General features: G+C 45.3%; 1 protein-coding gene across 1 annotated transcript in view; it reads right to left on the bottom strand.

The window, feature by feature from the left end:
- Positions 1-17,048, bottom strand: part of adcy9 (adenylate cyclase 9) — a 54,024-nt gene that overhangs the window by 4,177 nt on the left and 32,799 nt on the right. Inside the window, exons 5-11 of the mRNA XM_041867198.2 lie at positions 7,318-7,520; positions 6,791-7,071; positions 5,516-5,618; positions 3,738-3,946; positions 3,383-3,542; positions 2,152-2,300; positions 949-978 (exon numbers count right to left, since the gene is read on the bottom strand). Coding sequence (XP_041723132.1) covers positions 949-978; positions 2,152-2,300; positions 3,383-3,542; positions 3,738-3,946; positions 5,516-5,618; positions 6,791-7,071; positions 7,318-7,520 — 1,135 coding nt within the window. The remainder of the gene's footprint in view (positions 1-948; positions 979-2,151; positions 2,301-3,382; positions 3,543-3,737; positions 3,947-5,515; positions 5,619-6,790; positions 7,072-7,317; positions 7,521-17,048) is intronic.

Raw genomic sequence — 17,048 nt, 5'->3', positions numbered from 1 at the left:
GAGCGATAAGAAGGGAGGGTGCAGAGAGAGAGAGGTAGACAGACAGGGAGGGAGCCAGCCAGCCAGCCAGACAGACATGAGACATACATGAGACAGACATGAGACATACATGAGACAGACATGAGACATACATGAGACAGACGGACAGACGGAGAGACAGACAGACGGAGAGACAGACAGACAGGGGAGGGGGTTGATATTGATACGCAGCAGTTGCATTACCATGAACCACACCCATTCATAGTGCCTACCGAACCACGCTACACATGCCAAACACTTCCACGACTTAAAGGACTTGGCTATAGGCTCAAAGATACACATCAGAGCATCAACTCAACTCATTCTCCTTCTTGTTAAAAAAGGCCAACATGGTCCTTCATGCTGTATGTAGTGTTCTATACCCTCTACCTCCAGCTTCTCTCTCACAGTTGAGCTCGTATAAATAGGACCAGCTAGCCAGTCTGACTCACAGGCTGCGTCCCAAATGGCACCCTATTCCCTATGGGCCCTGGTCAAAAGTAGTGCACTAAGTAGGGAATAGGGTGCCATTTGAGACGCAAACATAGCCACTGCTGCTGACATTTAGCTGCTATGATTACACTTCACAGTTTGAGAGAGAGGAGGAGAGAGGGAGAGAGAGGGAGAGAGAGGGAGAGAGAGAGGAGGAGAGAGGGAGAGAGAGAGGGAGAGAGAGGGAGAGAGAGGGAGAGAGAGAGAGCGAGAGGGAGAGAGAGAGGAGGAGAGAGGGAGAGAGAGAGGGAGAGAGAGGGAGAGAGAGAGGGAGGGAGAGAGAGGGAGAGAGAGAGGGAGAGAGAGGGAGAGAGAGGGAGCGAGAGAGGGAGAGTGAGAGCGATAGAAAGACGGTCCCTCTTCTCTCCTTTCACCTTCCGTCACCCCCCCAAATGTCACTCATCCATCAACATTCTGCGTTTCCACGGCAACACTCACCCCATCGCTGGAGAACTGTCATTACTGGAGCTGCAAGACAGAGTGACTGCCGTCAGTTACACACACACACACACACACACAAACACACACACCCAGGCACTCAAGGCTGACTGATTCATATCAACCTCTCAGAATGACTCCTGTGAGTTAAACACAAGCGTGATAACACACTCCAACACACTTACTATTTTGCACTATGGCCTATTTATTGCCTTACCTCCATAATTTACTACATTCGCACACACTGTATATATATATTTTCTGTTTTATTTTTGACTTTATGTTTTGTTTACCCCATATGTAACTCTATGTTGTTGTTTTTATCGCACTGCTTTGCTTTATCTTGGCCAGGTCGCAGTTGTAAATGAGAACTTGTTCTCAACTGGCTTACCTGGTTAAATAAAGGTGAAATAAAATTTTAAAAATAAAACTCACACACACAACTACGCTGACAAACAGATGAATATCAACATCTCCCAAGAGCCACTGGGAGAGAGAGGTGTATTGTGTATTATTGTGCATATTGTGTATGATATAAAATGGTGCTACCTTGACATTCATAATTTTTAAGTGTTAACATTATAACATAAGTTATAACATCTTAATAATGTTATAAAGTTTCTAACGTTTTACCCCGCTACCATCTAGAAGGCAGAGACAGTACAGGTGCATCAAAGCTGGGACTGAGAGACTGAAAAACAGCTTCTATCTCCAGGCCATAAGACTGTTAAATAGTCACCATTACCCGGCCTCCGCCCAGTACCCTGGTCTGAACTTTACTCACTGTTACTAGCCGGCTACCACCCGGTACTCAACCCTGCACCTTAGAGACTGCTGCCCTATGTACATAGTCATTAAACACTTGAATAATGTTTACATCCTGTTTTAACCACTTCATATGTATATACTGTATTCTAGTTGCTCATCCTATATAACTACTGCTGTACACACCTTTTCTATTCATATATTGTTCATAATGTCTATACACACCATCATATACATATATATGTATATTCCGGAATGCTCGTTCTAATATTTCTATATTCCTTAATTCCTTTCTTTTATTTTTTGGGATTTGCATGTATTGTTTTGTATTGTCAGATATTACTGCACTGTTAGAGCTAGGAACATAAGCATTTCCCTACATTGGATTTGATTAAAGTTATGAATGGGTCCTAAATACGTATAGGCTGCAGTACTCACCCTGTCCTGTTGAGGGGGCTGTAGAGAAGCACTAGCAGAGACCCACCAACAGCCGTGGCCAGGGCAGATCTCATCCAGAAACTCAGCTGGCAGAAGTTACAGTACTGGATTATGGCTATGGTCACTGCACAGCACAGGAACATGGTTACCTAGAGGGAGGACACACAACATTTGTTTGTGTAAACTAAAATTCCAATGTTCCTCAATGCTTCTCTATGAGAAGAAATTAGAATTGGAATTTCAGGTTATTTCCCAAATTGAAATGGAACTTGACCCTGGTACACGAGTACTCACACAAAATATGGTAACATAAACATACTTCCCCACCGAATACCCTCAAGACACTCACACCTGTGAGCACATACCTTATGAACACCACTGGCATGTGTGAACACACACCCACACACACACATCAATAATTGAATCCCCTGGACAGTTGTTAGTACAGACTTAATGCCTTCAGCAGCCGCCTAATGATGACAACTTTACACGTCTCTCTTCCATCCCTCCATCTCTCCATCCATGCTTCTGTCCCTCCCTTCCATCCCTCTCTCACACACATCTTCTCTTACTCTGCCATGTTATCAATCGCTCTCTTCCATGCTATTGTGTGTGTGTGTGTGTGACTGCATGCATATGTGTGTGTGTATATGTGTGTATATGTGTGTGTGTGTGTGTGGGGGGGCGATCCTTGCAAAACAAGTTATCAAAACACATCAGCTTGACTTGTAAGCAGTCAAGACTTGGCACCCTATTCCCTATATAGTACACTACCTTTTGACCAGAGCCCTATGGCAGCAGCTTTGGACTCGGAATAAGGCTAGAGAAAACAATGTGCAGTGTGTAGCTTGCCTCTGCCCAAACTAGGACCTCTATCTCTTCCACATAAAGGATTTGAAAGAAGGAGAATGTCAATAACCTGTGTGCCAAGGTCCACAAGTATAGCCCCTCTCCATTTTCCATTGACTGTTTCTCTCTCTGAAACACTGGCACTTTCTAGTGTGCCCTACAGCTGTAGACCAAGTGTAACTCAATGCTCTTGACACTTAGTCACACACACTTTTCCCCTTTACACTTGAGAACACCTATTACTGTAAATAAGTGTTGTTAGCAGTAATGCATTTGCCATTCGTCATCTCGACCAGCGTTCACCCACCTTTTGACCATCCCTGACTAGAAGCCCATGTCTACCAGTATGCCCTCCTTCTTTACCCTCTCTATCCCTCCTTACCTGGATGGGCAGGTGGAGGCTGCAGGCCAGGTGTGAGAACACGGACACGGCAGGAAGTGAGACCAGCACGGCCCCGATCACATGACGGGGGAGCCAGCCTGACACCACCCTCAGCAAGGTGTGGGTACAGCTCAACACGTTGTCCAGGTAGAACGTCATCCTGCAGGGGGCCGAGGGAGAGGAGGTGAGGAAAGAAGGGACAAGTAAATAGCAAAAAAGGACAACATTGTGATACACTCCCTCCCTTTCTAATTTCTCATTCCTCCATATAGCAACAGGGAGACCAACTCCAGCAGACACTTTTCACTTCACCCACCCTCTCTCTCTCCCACTATCTCCCCCCTCCATCCCTCACCGTATGGACAGCACCAGGGAGACCAGCTCTAACAGACCAGCAGCGGTAGCCAATCCCAGGACGGTTGCTGGGGGCGTCTCCATGGTGACCATGGGAACCAGGAAGCAGGCCAAGGTGAGGGCGAGGAACACAGAGCAGGATAGGAGAACATCCAGGAAGGAGCTGAAGATAGGGCTGGCAAAGGTCTGCACTGGGGCCTGGGTCTCCACCTGGAGGGGAGAGAGTAGTCAGAGACATAGAGAGAAGGTCTGCACCGGGGCCTGGGTCTCCACCTGGAGGGGAGAGAGTAGTCAGAGACATAGACAGAAGGTCTGCACCGGGGCCTGGGTCTCCACCTGGAGGGGAGAGAGTAGTCAGAGACATAGAGAGAAGGTCTGCACCGGGGCCTGGGTCTCCACCTGGAGGGGAGAGAGTAGTCAGAGACATAGACAGAAGGTCTGCACCGGGGCCTGGGTCTCCACCTGGAGGGGAGAGAGTAGTCAGAGACATAGAGAGAAGGTCTGCACCGGGGCCTGGGTCTCCACCTGGAGGGGAGAGAGTAGTCAGAGACATAGAGAGAAGGTCTGCACCGGGGCCTGGGTCTCCACCTGGAGGGGAGAGAGTAGTCAGAGACATAGAGAGAAGGTCTGCACCGGGGCCTGGGTCTCCACCTGGAGGGGAGAGAGTAGTCAGAGACATAGAGAGAAGGTCTGCACCGGGGCCTGGGTCTCCACCTGGAGGGGAGAGAGTAGTCAGAGACATAGAGAGAAGGTCTGCACCGGGGCCTGGGTCTCCACCTGGAGGGGAGAGAGTAGTCAGAGACATAGAGAGAAGGAGATGAGAGAACAGAGAGGGAGAAAGAGGGACAGAGGGAGGGGGAGGAGAAGGAGGGAGGGGAAAGGGGGATAGAGAGAGTAGTCAGAGACATAGAGAGAAGGAGTGGAGAAAGAAGGGGGAGAGGTGGTTAGACAGTTGGGATGAGAGGAGAACAACAGAGGGACAGAGACAGGAGGGAGGAGATAAAGATGCAGATTACTACTACTAATAATTGTGGTCAAACTGTTAGAATTGGGCTGCAATATGTTATACACACCAGCAGGGGGCTTTGTATGAACATGTGGTCAATACGGCTTTACATTTACATTACATTTTAGTCATTTAGCAGACGCTCTTATCCAGAGCGACTTACAGTTAGTGAATACACATATATATATATATATTTTTATACTGGCCCCCCGTGGGAATTGAACCCACAACCCTGGCGTTGCAAACGCCATGCTCTATCAACTGAACTACATCCCTGCCGGCCATTCCCTCCCCTACCCTGGACGAATTGTGCGCCGCCCATGAGTCTCCCGGTCGCGGCCGGCTGCGACAGAGCCTGGATTCGAACCAGGATCTCTAGTGGCACAGAGAGAAGGCCACTGCGCCAGACCACTGCGCCACTCAGGAGCTTTGACTGACACGGATTGAGTGTGTGTGTGTCTGTGTGTGTCTGTGTGTGTCTGTGTGTGTGTGTGTGTGTGTGTGTGTCTGTGTGTGTGTGTAAGTGGGTGTGTGCGTGTGTGCGTGATTGCGTGTGTGCGGGTGTGCGTGTGTGCGCGCGTGCACGCGTGTGTGTGTCTCTCTGTGTGTGTCTGTGTGTGTGTGTGTGTGTGTGTGTGTGTGTCTCTGTGTGTGTGTGTGTCTCTGTGTGTGTGTGTGTGTGTGTGTGTCTCTGTGTGTGTGTGTGTGTGTCTCTGTGTGTGTGTGTGTGTGTGTGTGTGTGTGCACGTGTGTGTGTGTGTGTGTGTGTGTACCTCCTCCTGGTAGCTGATACGGTAGGCTGTCTCCAGAGGTCTCTCCAGGAAGTTGAGGCTCAGCTTGTTGATGGGAGGCTTGAAGAAGTAGTCCTTCATCAGACTTGAAAGACAGGAGAATAGATTGAGAAAAAGACAGGTGGAGGGTTCTAGGGTGGAATCCTAACTTCATCATGACTTGAATCATCCATTGACATCTATGCATTATTTACATGATCATCGAGGTTAAGTGCATGCATCTCAAGTTAGGATTCCTCCCTTAGTGACTGACTTCAAATATATACGCTGTCAACAATAATCACCATAGCACTGTTGGTAATCCAAAGCCCTAACAGACCAGCAGACTGTTCTCTCTGCTTCCGCATGGCAAGTGGTGCCGGTGCATCAAGTCTGACACCAACAGGCTCCTGAACAGTTTCTATCCCCAAGCCATAAGACTGCTAAATAGCTAACAAAATGGCTACAGGCACTATCTATGTCTATCTAAGTTGACCCTTTATTTATTTTTAATAGTGTCTCTATGCACACTCACAGGACTCTACACACTCACACACACTGACACTCCAACACACACATAACATTCACACACATCTATACTGACTCTACACACACACACACATACACACACACACACACTCACATACAATCATCATATATGCTGCTGCTACTCTGTTTATCATATATCCTGATGCCTAGTCACCTTACATACATATCTACCTCTATCGATCCAGTATCCCTGCACATTATACCTATGGTACTGGAACTGACCCTGTATACAGCTTCTTACTGTCTCATGATCTTCTTATTTAGTATTTATATTTTTCATATGTTTCCGTTCTACATTATGTTCTTTTTTTAGTCCTACATTGATACTGATTATTGCATTATTGGGTTTAGAGTTTGCAAGAAAGGCATTTCACTGTACTTGTGCATGTGACATTAACACTTTAAACCTAAGGAAGGCTAAACCCTGATCTGCCAAGACATGCCCAGTTCTGCTCCTAAATCAAATCAAATATTATTGGTCACATACACATATTTAGCAGATGTTATTGCGGGTGTAGTGAAATGCTTGTGTTCCTAGCTCCAGCAGTGCAGTAGTATCTAACAGCATTGCAGTAGTATCCAACAACTAGTCATATCAACTAGTCCAGGGTCAGCTTTAGACTGTCAATCATTCTACTAAAGCCACTGGTTCAGGGTTATTTAGAAGAACTGACCTCAAAACAGTTCATAAGTAAAGCCAAAAGCCACCAGACTCCCTCCAGTCCTCACCTGTCCTCCTTGATGACATCAACAAAATGGACATCACTCTTCTCCCTGAAGTTCTTAGAGCGTAGCGGGATGAGGGCGGAGTGGTCCATGCCCATGCCCCCCGGTCCCGCCCCTCCTGGACCCCCCATACCCAGGCTGGTACCCGTCCCTGTGCCCGTACTGGTCTTCTTTTCTTTCTCCTGAAGCATGTCACACAGAGAGCTCTGGCTGGCCCTCACTGAGTCCTCCAGTGGTGGACTGAGAATGCCATTCAGAGCCCTGGGGCTGCAGCCTGGTGTAAACTACAGAAGAAGAAGGAGAGAGAGGGATGTGTGTTAGACAAGTGTGTGTGTGTGGTGCAGGTGTGTGTTATTAGTAGGTGTGTAGTAAGCTACGTTGGTGCAGGTGTGTGTTATTAGTAGGTGTGTGGTAAGCTACGTTGGTGCAGGAGTGTGTTGTCAGTGTGTGTGTGTGTGTGTGTGTGTGTGTGTGTGTGTGTGTGTGTGTGTGTGTATGTGCATGCGTGCCTGCATATGCGTGTGATCTACCTTGGCGCTGTTAGTCTTATGTTCGTCCTGGCATCCATTGAGTCCGGCCCCCTCCTCTGTCTGCTCCCCATTCACAGTGCAGGGCACACAGAGGGCAGCAGCCCCCCCAGGCATGAGGGCAGAGGTGTGGGGGCAAGGGCACGGGGTCCGGATGTCCAGAGAATGCTCCAACTTCCTCCCTGAGATCAGGTAGGTCTTCATCCCTGCAGAGCGGAAAAAGGTGTCATACACAAGAACACACACACATATACTTAATAATACACAGACAACCACCATAACACACACACGCTCCCACACACAATCAACCCAGCAGTTGCACTGTGCAGTCAGACAGTCAGTCAAACAGTTAGACAGTCAGTCAGTGATTCAAACCTGCCGACAGACAGACAGGCAGACAGGCAGACAGGCAGACAGACAGGCAGTAATATAAGCTGTGGTGTATCACAGTGTGTTTGTACAACACCAGAGTTTGTAGTGGTGGAGTTAAAGGGCAATTCCACCACTTTTCAACCTCATTTTCAGTATCGCCAGCACAATACCAGTGTCTATGTGAAAACGGCGCATTTCCAAGTTTTGTAGAAAAAACATATAAAGGAAAAAAGTTATATCCGATGACATCATCATAAGAAAATAAATGTCACAGAGAAGCATTTTCTAGGACCTTTCTTCTTCTCTTTTTAACCACAGATCATAGAAACGTGCCGTTTTCACTTTATGTAGACACTGGTATGGTGCTGGAGATGATGAATATGAGGTTCAAAAGTGGCGGAATTGCCCTTTAAAGGAAAGATTCACCCATTTTGAATGTTTTTGTGCATCTCTGAGTGATGTTTTATCGATTCCAGGGGTCATTTCATGTTTTCGTGTGTATCTGAGCTATTGCCGCTGAAGCAGGCAGAAATACAGCTGGCATGATGAGTTTTGTATCATATGAATTTTTCCTTTAACAATGCTGTGGGGCCAACAAGGAAATACACAAACACTGGATAACTAGAAGTGGCCAACGGCCAGCCGGTATCAGCCTGTTCAAACACGCTAAAGCTAGTTGGGCTAGATAAAGGTATCATAGTTCAAATACAGCTAATGCTAGCAAGGCTAGCTCTCATAATTTAAACATGGCTAATGCTAGGCTAGTTCAAAAATACACTGCTCATAAAAATAAAGGGAACACTTAAACAACACAATGTAACTCCAAGTCAATCACACTTCTGTGAAATCAAACTGTCCACTTAGGAAGCAACACTGATTGACAATACATTTCACATGCTGTTGTGCAAATGAAATAGACAACAGGTGGAAATTATAGGCAATTAGCAAGACACCCCCAATAAAGGACTGGTTTTGCAGGTGGTGACCACATACCACTTCTCAGTTCCTATGCTTCCTGGCTGATGTTTTGGTCACTTTTGAATGCTGGCGGTGCTTTCACTCTAGTGGTAGCATGAGACGGAGTCTACAACCCACACAAGTGGCTCAGGTAGTGCAGCTCATCCAGGATGGCACATCAATGCGAGCTGTGGCAAGAAGGTTTGCTGTGTCTGTCAGCGTAGTGTCCAGAGCATGGAGGCGCTACCAGGAGACAGGCCAGTACATCAGGAGACGTGGAGGAGGCCGTAGGAGGGCAACAACCCAGCAGCAGGACTGCTACCTCCGCCTTTGTGCAAGGAGGAGCAGGAGGAGCACTACCAGAGCCCTGCAAAATGACCTCCAGCAGGCCACAAATGTGCATGTGTCTGCTCAAACGGTCAGAAACAGACTCCATGAGGGTGGTATGAGGGCCCGACGTCCACAGGTGGGGGTTGTGCTTACAGCCCAACACCGTGCAGGACGTTTGGCATTTGCCAGAGAACACCAAGATTGGCAAATTCGCCACTGGCGCGCTGTGCTCTTCACAGATGAAAGCAGGTTCACACTGAGCACATGTGACAGACGTGACAGAGTCTGGAGACGCCGTGGAGAACGTTCTGCTGCCTGCAACATCCTCCAGCATGACCGGTTTGGCAGTGGGTCAGTCATGATGTGGGGTGGCATTTCTTTGGGGGGCCGCACAGCCCTCCATGTGCTCGCCAGAGGTAGCCTGACTGCCATTAGGTACCGAGATGAGATCCTCAGACCCCTTGTGAGACCATATGCTGGTGCGGTTGGCCCTGGGTTCCTCCTAATGCAAGACAATGCTAGACCTCATGTGGCTGGAGTGTGTCAGCAGTTCCTGCAAGAGGAAGGCATTGATGCTATGGACTGGCCCGCCCGTTCCCCAGACCTGAATCCAATTGAGCACATCTGGGACATCATGTCTCGCTCCATCCACCAACGCCACGTTGCACCACAGACTGTCCAGGAGTTGGCGGATGCTTTAGTCCAGGTCTGGGAGGAGATCCCTCTGGAGACCATCTGCCACCTCATCAGGAGCATGCCCAGGCGTTGTAGGGAGGTCATACAGGCACGTGGAGGCCACACACACTACTGAGCCTCATTTTGACTTGTTTTAAGGACATTACATCAAAGTTGGATCAGCCTGTAGTGTGGTTTTACACTTTAATTTTGAGGGTGACTCCAAATCCAGACCTCCATGGGTTGATACATTTGATTTCCATTGATAATTTTTGTGTGATTTTGTTGTCAGTACATTCAACTATGTAAAGAAAAAAGTATTTAATAAGATTATTTCATTCATTCAGATCTAGGATGTGTTATTTTAGTGTTCCCTTTATTTTTTTGAACAGTGTACCTTATACTAACTAGGCTAGCAAGGGCTCTCATAGTTCAAACACAATTCTAGAATAGGTTAGCTAACTGGTCTCACAGCTCAAAATGGAATGCTAGTCGAGCTAGATAGATGTCTCACAATTCAAACACAGCCAATGCTAGGCTAGATCAGCTAGTGCTCTCATTGTTCAACATTACTGATGCTAGCTAGGCTAGCTCTCATAATCAAAACACAGCGGAAGCTCAGGTGATTGTAAGCAAATAGGGAAACTGTAAAACAATTTCTAACAAATAATATTTCCCTGTTCTCTGTTCCTGCCCTAATGCAAAAGTTCTCTGAATGTGTTTTTATGAATAAAGTGTTTGTCTATGAATATGTTTCAGATAAACACACACACACATAAAATATGTATCTAGCAACGTGTGATGTGTCAGCCTTTGTTGTGAGTGTATTTGATCTGTATATTAGTAAGCTCATGTATAAGTGTGTGCATTTGAGTTTGTGTGTGTGTACGTCAGTCTGTATGTATGTGTGTGTGTGTGTGTGTATTTGTGTGTGTATGTTTGCACTAGCTCTTTACTGAGTAAGTCACATACTCATATTGTGCTTCTGTATTTCTCTCATGTGTCTTTTAGAATCACCAAGGCTGAGGGCACATTCATCTCTTCTGTCTTTCAGTCTCTCTCTCTCCTCCCTCCATCACTCACTTTCCTCCATCACTATCTATCTCTTCCCTGTTCTTTCTTTACTCTATCTTTCTCTCTCTCTCTCCTTCCCTCCTTTTTTTCTCCATATTTTCACTCTACCACTTCTCTTCCATTGGCAGACACACCACCATAAGCAGAAGTGCTCTCATCTCATATCCCGGTCTCTCTACTCTCTCTCTCTACCTCTCCCTCTCTCTCTCTCCTTCTGATAAGTTCATGAGAACCTAAAACCACCAGACTCTCTCCTCTCTCTGTCTCTTCTGTTGCCAGATCATTCAGTGTCACTGGTGTCACTGTGAACAAAGACCTAATATAATAATCTATTCTATTCTAGCCTGTCTGGGACACCCAGGATGTCCCTGGGTGTGTGCGTGTCTGTGTGTATCGGAATTGTGGTCCCTTGGCTGGATTTAATAGGAGCCTACCGTGCCATGACCTACTGTCTGTCTGCTTCACCTACTGTCTCTGTATGGGTGTGTCTGTCTCTGTATGTATGTGTGTGTGTGTGTGTGTGTGTGTGTGTGTGTGTGTGTGTGTGTGTGTGTGTGTGTGTGTGTGTGTGTGTGTGTGTTTGTGTGTGTGTGTGTGTGTGCGGCTGTGGGCCAGTGAACAGGGACAGGGGGAAGGACACTACAGTGTGAGAAACAGCAGGAGGAAATGAATGGAGAGTTGTTTAACAGTGGGCAACACAGCACGCACACACACACATACACACACACACACACACACACACACACACACACACACACACACACTCTTACACTGGTCTTGTTACCAACTGTCTATGTTTACTGAGGCAGGACATGGGAGTCAGAGATGAGTGGATTTTATCAAAACAATGTACTGCAAGGTAAGCGAGTGTGTGTGCAAGAGAGAGAGAGAGAGAGAGAGAGAGAGAGAGAGAGAGAGAGAGAGAGAGACAGAGAGACAGAGAGACAGAGAGAGAGAGAGAGAGAGAGTGTGTGTGTACTCGTTGAGTTCCATCTAGGCTTCCATTTCTTTTGACGTTTTTCTTACTTTCTAAGATTCCGATTAAAACACTTCTGTTACCATATACACTAAATATACACAAACATTTTATAGTAATGTTAGGTTCTGACAAATAAAAAATCAAAATTCACGGACTACTACAGAAAGCTCAAACCAAGTTTATTCACCCAAAGGGTCAGACAGCTGAACAGACAAAAACACGTTCCCACCAGCACAAATATATATACTCCAATTTTGGTGAACTGCTCCTTCCCTCTAAACATTACATATTTATTGCTAGGCAGGAAGTGAAGTGATGTGGGTAATATACTGTTCCTTCTCTCTTAATGTGACCTGACCTGAACTCGGCCCCCATTCCTCACAAATCCACAGCTCTCCACCCTTATCAGTGACTGCAACCATGTGACTACCTTTCCTTTCCTCAATAAATTCCAAGCCCCTGGCTCCTATCCAACCTTAATTGACCCCACCATATACATTCCTCCTACAGATAACCATTAACTTCTGGTGTGGAGACCAGACTGTGGCCCTTCTCATTTCCATAGGATATTCCATGACTAACAATATTTCAAGTTTAGAAGTCAGAACCCATCAGTAAGCAACCCTGTATGTATCTTCACATGTAGTCTCATGTAGCCTCATCACCAAACGTACACTGAACAAAAATATAAACACAACATGTGAAGTGTTGGTCCCATGTTTCATGAGCTGAAATAAAAGATCCCAGAAATCTTCCATACGCACAAAAATACTATTTCTCTCACATTCTGTGCACACATTTGTTTACATCCCTGTTAGTGAGCATTTCTCCTTTGCCAAGATGATACATCCACCTGACAGGTGTGGCATATCAAGAAGCTGATTAAACAGCATGATCATTACACAGGTGACCTTGTGCTAAGAACAATAAAAGGCCGCTCTAAAATGTGCAGTTTTGTCACACAACACAATGCCACAGATGCAGTGGTGACCTGTCATTCAAGGCAGGTGGGGCAGAGTTAATAAAGCTGCATACAAACATGGTCTCTTTTTTGCTTTCTTGAGTAAGGCAGCTCCAAAATGCAGGTGTTTCAGCCTAGCTCAGTGCTTTCTGTAGTGGTGGGGCAGCCAGCGGAAAATACGGAGCGTAGGGGTTGTTAATGTTCTCTAGTTGTGCCGTGATTGGCTCAGTGTTCTGTCACTCATGGGGACACTACGCCACTGAAAACTCTATGGGTAGAGCTCCAAAATTCAAGCCCCTTGGGTGCTGCCATAGTATTACATTAGAAGTGCCCATCCAAGAAGGCTCAAGGTCAGGGGCGGTGTGTTCATTAGGGCGATATGGGCGACGCACTGCCAAACGGGAAAAGGAAGGGATTTTTTTTCTAATCAATTATATCACGGCAACAGTAGTTATTAGTGTTCTAATCTAGACGTCTGATCTGCCACTAAATGTCCAATCAGGCTAAAGTCGTGCTTCAAATGGCCCCGCCCGTTTTGGGGCGATTTCAGTCAGGTTGAAAATCGCCCAGAAGTGTCTCATAGCCTCTCATGTAAAATCTTTTTTTTTTCAAATATCAGAGCTTTCAATACAATCTCTATGGGTTCCGGGAGGGCTTGCACTTACGCGCTTTCGTCATACGTAACATAACTAAGAAAAGAGCGGGTAGCAGCGTCAATCAAGATGGCTAGCACTGATTGTCGGCGAACAAATCAAGATAAATTGGCAACGAAACAATTAGGACCTCCCAGACCAAATTTAATAATTCAACAGGTTTCTACTAAAGGGGGAAAGTCCTACACCCGAGGATTTTCCAAAAATTGGGCTGTCAAAGACCCACATGGATAGCTGTTTGAGATTGTCTGCTTTGGGGAGAGTGAACATTGCCACTCAACTGGATGAGGGATACAGGCTAGCTGTCCGCCGCCACAACGATGAGGTTAGCAAGAACCGCCACATCCTCAGCCGGCTAATCCAGTGTGTGAAGTTTTGCGGAGTGTTTGAGTTAGCTTTGCGAGGCAAAGATGAAACGGAGGGCTCCACCAACCCTGGTATTTTTCTTGGACTTGTCAACTTTGTGGCACAATTAGATGAGGTGTTTGATGACCATCTTAAAAATGCTAAAGTTTTCAAGGGCACATCAAAGACCATTCAAAACGAGCTACTGGAGTGTATGCTAGCGGTCATGAGGGAACATATTGTGGAGGAGGTGAAGTCGGCGAACTTCGTAGCTATCCAAGCTGACGAGACCACGGACGTTTCTACACAGACACAGCTGGTGCTTGTGCTGAGGTACATAGATAGCAATAAGATTTTATTTTTTTCCTGGGGCTTTTTCACAAAATCATGCCCCACGTCGACATTCTGTACCAGAAGCTACAGAAGAAGGACATCGATGCTGTCTTCATCAAACGTGCCCTCGACAGCTTCACAAGGAGTGTGCAGGCCATAAGGTAAGATTAAACAATATCATTCGATCTTTCTCAAAGCAGAGCTTTATTTGAAAATGTATGCATGAAAGGAGACATCATCATATTTACAAATCTATACAATTGGCCAGAATATGGTTGTTCATTTTTACAAAGCCATACAGATAGCTGTGTTTACCTTTTCTAGAAATTATTTTTCAAATTCTGTTTTCAGGCAAAATGTCTATCACTGTTCATTTTCACAAATCTATACAAGAGGGAAGAATATGGAAGTCTATAAAAATTTCTTATTACCAATAACTTGCATCAATGTTTTCAGTAGCCTCTATCAAAAGCTCCTGCTTGCTTGTTGTGAATTATGCTCAGGTGCACATATTTCCAATTCAACCATGAGGCCTTTTTGAAGCAAGTAATGTGTATATCAGTATTGACTTATATGCTGCCCCTGTCTTCATGTTGTTGCTGGACATATCTTTTTTAAAATGTGTGTAGGTCACCTAAATCATCAGAAAAATTGCCCCCCCTGAGAATTTTTTCAGGAGCCGCCACTGCTCAAGGTCATTGGCCACAGATAAAATTACGTCAAATCACGTTATATCTACAGTAGCTTTGATTGGACTGATCATGTCAACATCTTACTTTCAAAATCTTAGCTAGCAATCTAGCAGTCATCATCATGAATCAAGTTGACAATCTACTAGCAAATCCTTTTCAATCCTTGTCATATGAAGAGAAATGATGAAGAGAAATTATAGATAAAACATATCGGTGCTCATCGGCCATTGGACATAAACATTACACAACAAGTTGGAAATCGCAAATTCAACAATGAGTGGTTTGGAAGGAATCAGTGGCTAACTGCAAGCGTTGCATAGCAATCACTAGCCTGCTATTCAGTGGAGTGGATGTGTGGTCCAAGTCTGGGTTTAAGGGTCTCTTTTCCAAGTTTAAAAGGATAAACATTCAACATTGGCCATGCTCAAAACAACTGGAAACTCGGAACTGGGAAATCTCAGACTTCAGTGAATTCAACACAACTGGGAACTCTGAAAAAAATATGTTTTGAATGGTCAACCAACTCTGAATTGCAAGTCTGGAACTCTGCCCTCTTTCTAGATCTCCGACCTGAAGATCACTGACGTCATCATGATTCGACCTTGTTTTTTCAGAGTTCCCAGTTGTCTTGAAAGCACCATAAATCCAGACAATGCCAGACTTTGATGACAAAGTTTGATGACAAAATTTGCCCACAAAGGATCTCTGCGCCACCTTCCTGTTCAAGTGAGCACAGCACAACAAGGTGCGTCCAAAAATGTATTGTATGCTGCTGCATAAATGATGTAATATGCCAGGGAGATATGTATACTGTAGCTAAGAAGGTAATACTAAGTGTATGTTGTGTAGTAAGCTGTTAGTATCCCATGTGCCTCACCCTAATAATGTTCTGACTTGGTGGTGCACATGTAGCCTATAACCTGTTTTAGAGAAATGTCATCATCAAATATTGTAGGAGCTTTCATTGTCTGCTTATCTGCCCCCTTTATTTATCGTACGGTTCTGACTTGGTGTACAGGGAGAATACTGTAAGAATGGCCCAGGTTCTGAACTATTAGTTATATTGATTATGTCCGTCCTAGCTCGCTCATTAATGTCTGTGGTAGAGAAACCGGAGTGGCGGATCAGACAGTGAGGAGACAGACAGGATGTTCTGGCGCTCACCTCTCTTAGAGGCTTTTATTGACAATATTAATATGCCATTTAGCAGACGCTTTTATCCAAAGCAACTTACAGTCATGCGTGCATACATTTTTGTGTATGGGTGGTCCCGGGGATCGAACCCACTACCTTGGCGTTACAAGCGCCGTGCTCTACCAGCTGAGCTACAGAGGACCACAGGTGCAGGACTAATTGGCCAATAAACTTTGTATAGAAAATAACAAACAGGACTGTCACGATCGCCTATGAAATACGACCAAAGCGCAGCGTTGGGAGTGAACATGACTTTAATGTTGAAATAACGACAAAACAAAACACGATCCGTAACGTCCTCAGTACATAGACTGAACATAGAACAAAAACCCACCAACAAACCGTGAAACACAACAGTATATATATGGCTCCCAATCAGAGATAACGAGCCGACAGCTGACACTCGTTACCTCCGATTGGGAGTCATTGACCAATCACCACTAAACACAAACAAAATGAAACTCACCCAACCCCAACACCACCAAATGAGATACACCCTGGCTCTAACACACAGTCCTAGAACCAGAGTGTGACACAGGACATTGACAAAGACTTTAATAAATCAAAGATATTCTCAGTATACTATTCAGGCAACAACTCTTTGCCTATAATAAAACTCAGGTATGACTACTCTAGCCAACCTGTTACATACCCAGCCTGCTCTCCCTCAGGCAAAGACCAACTGAGCACCTAAGTACTCTTTCCAGCATGATAGCCCCAAATTTCCCATGGACATATAACATCATAAAGAACAGCTTTACATAAACACACACTTCAATAACTTGTTTCATAACTTCTTATTTATTTAAGTCACACAATACACATCCATGAAGTAATTCACCCCCAGGATAATTCATTACTTTGGTTATTCCCGTCAACTAATAAATGTTCCTTGATGACTCGTAGACTAATTTGCGTCATGCATAATGCACACCGGCACTTCAACAAGGAAACAGCGCAGCATTTCAGACAAACACACGAGGTAGGTTAAATGATATGATTATACTCTACCAACACTTTGATCGTTATTCTAATAATATATTTCACATTGCTAGAGCATGTATGTTTAAATGGACAGCTTTATACACGGTGGAAACATGGTTAACAAATTACATTGTTTTAGTAACTGACTTGCACAACAAACACTCGACTTTGGCACCTTATGTCAA

Source organism: Coregonus clupeaformis, chromosome 38 (genome assembly GCF_020615455.1).
Source record: "Coregonus clupeaformis isolate EN_2021a chromosome 38, ASM2061545v1, whole genome shotgun sequence".
NCBI lineage: Eukaryota > Metazoa > Chordata > Actinopteri > Salmoniformes > Salmonidae > Coregonus > Coregonus clupeaformis.
This window is presented reverse-complemented; position numbering and strand designations above follow the sequence as displayed.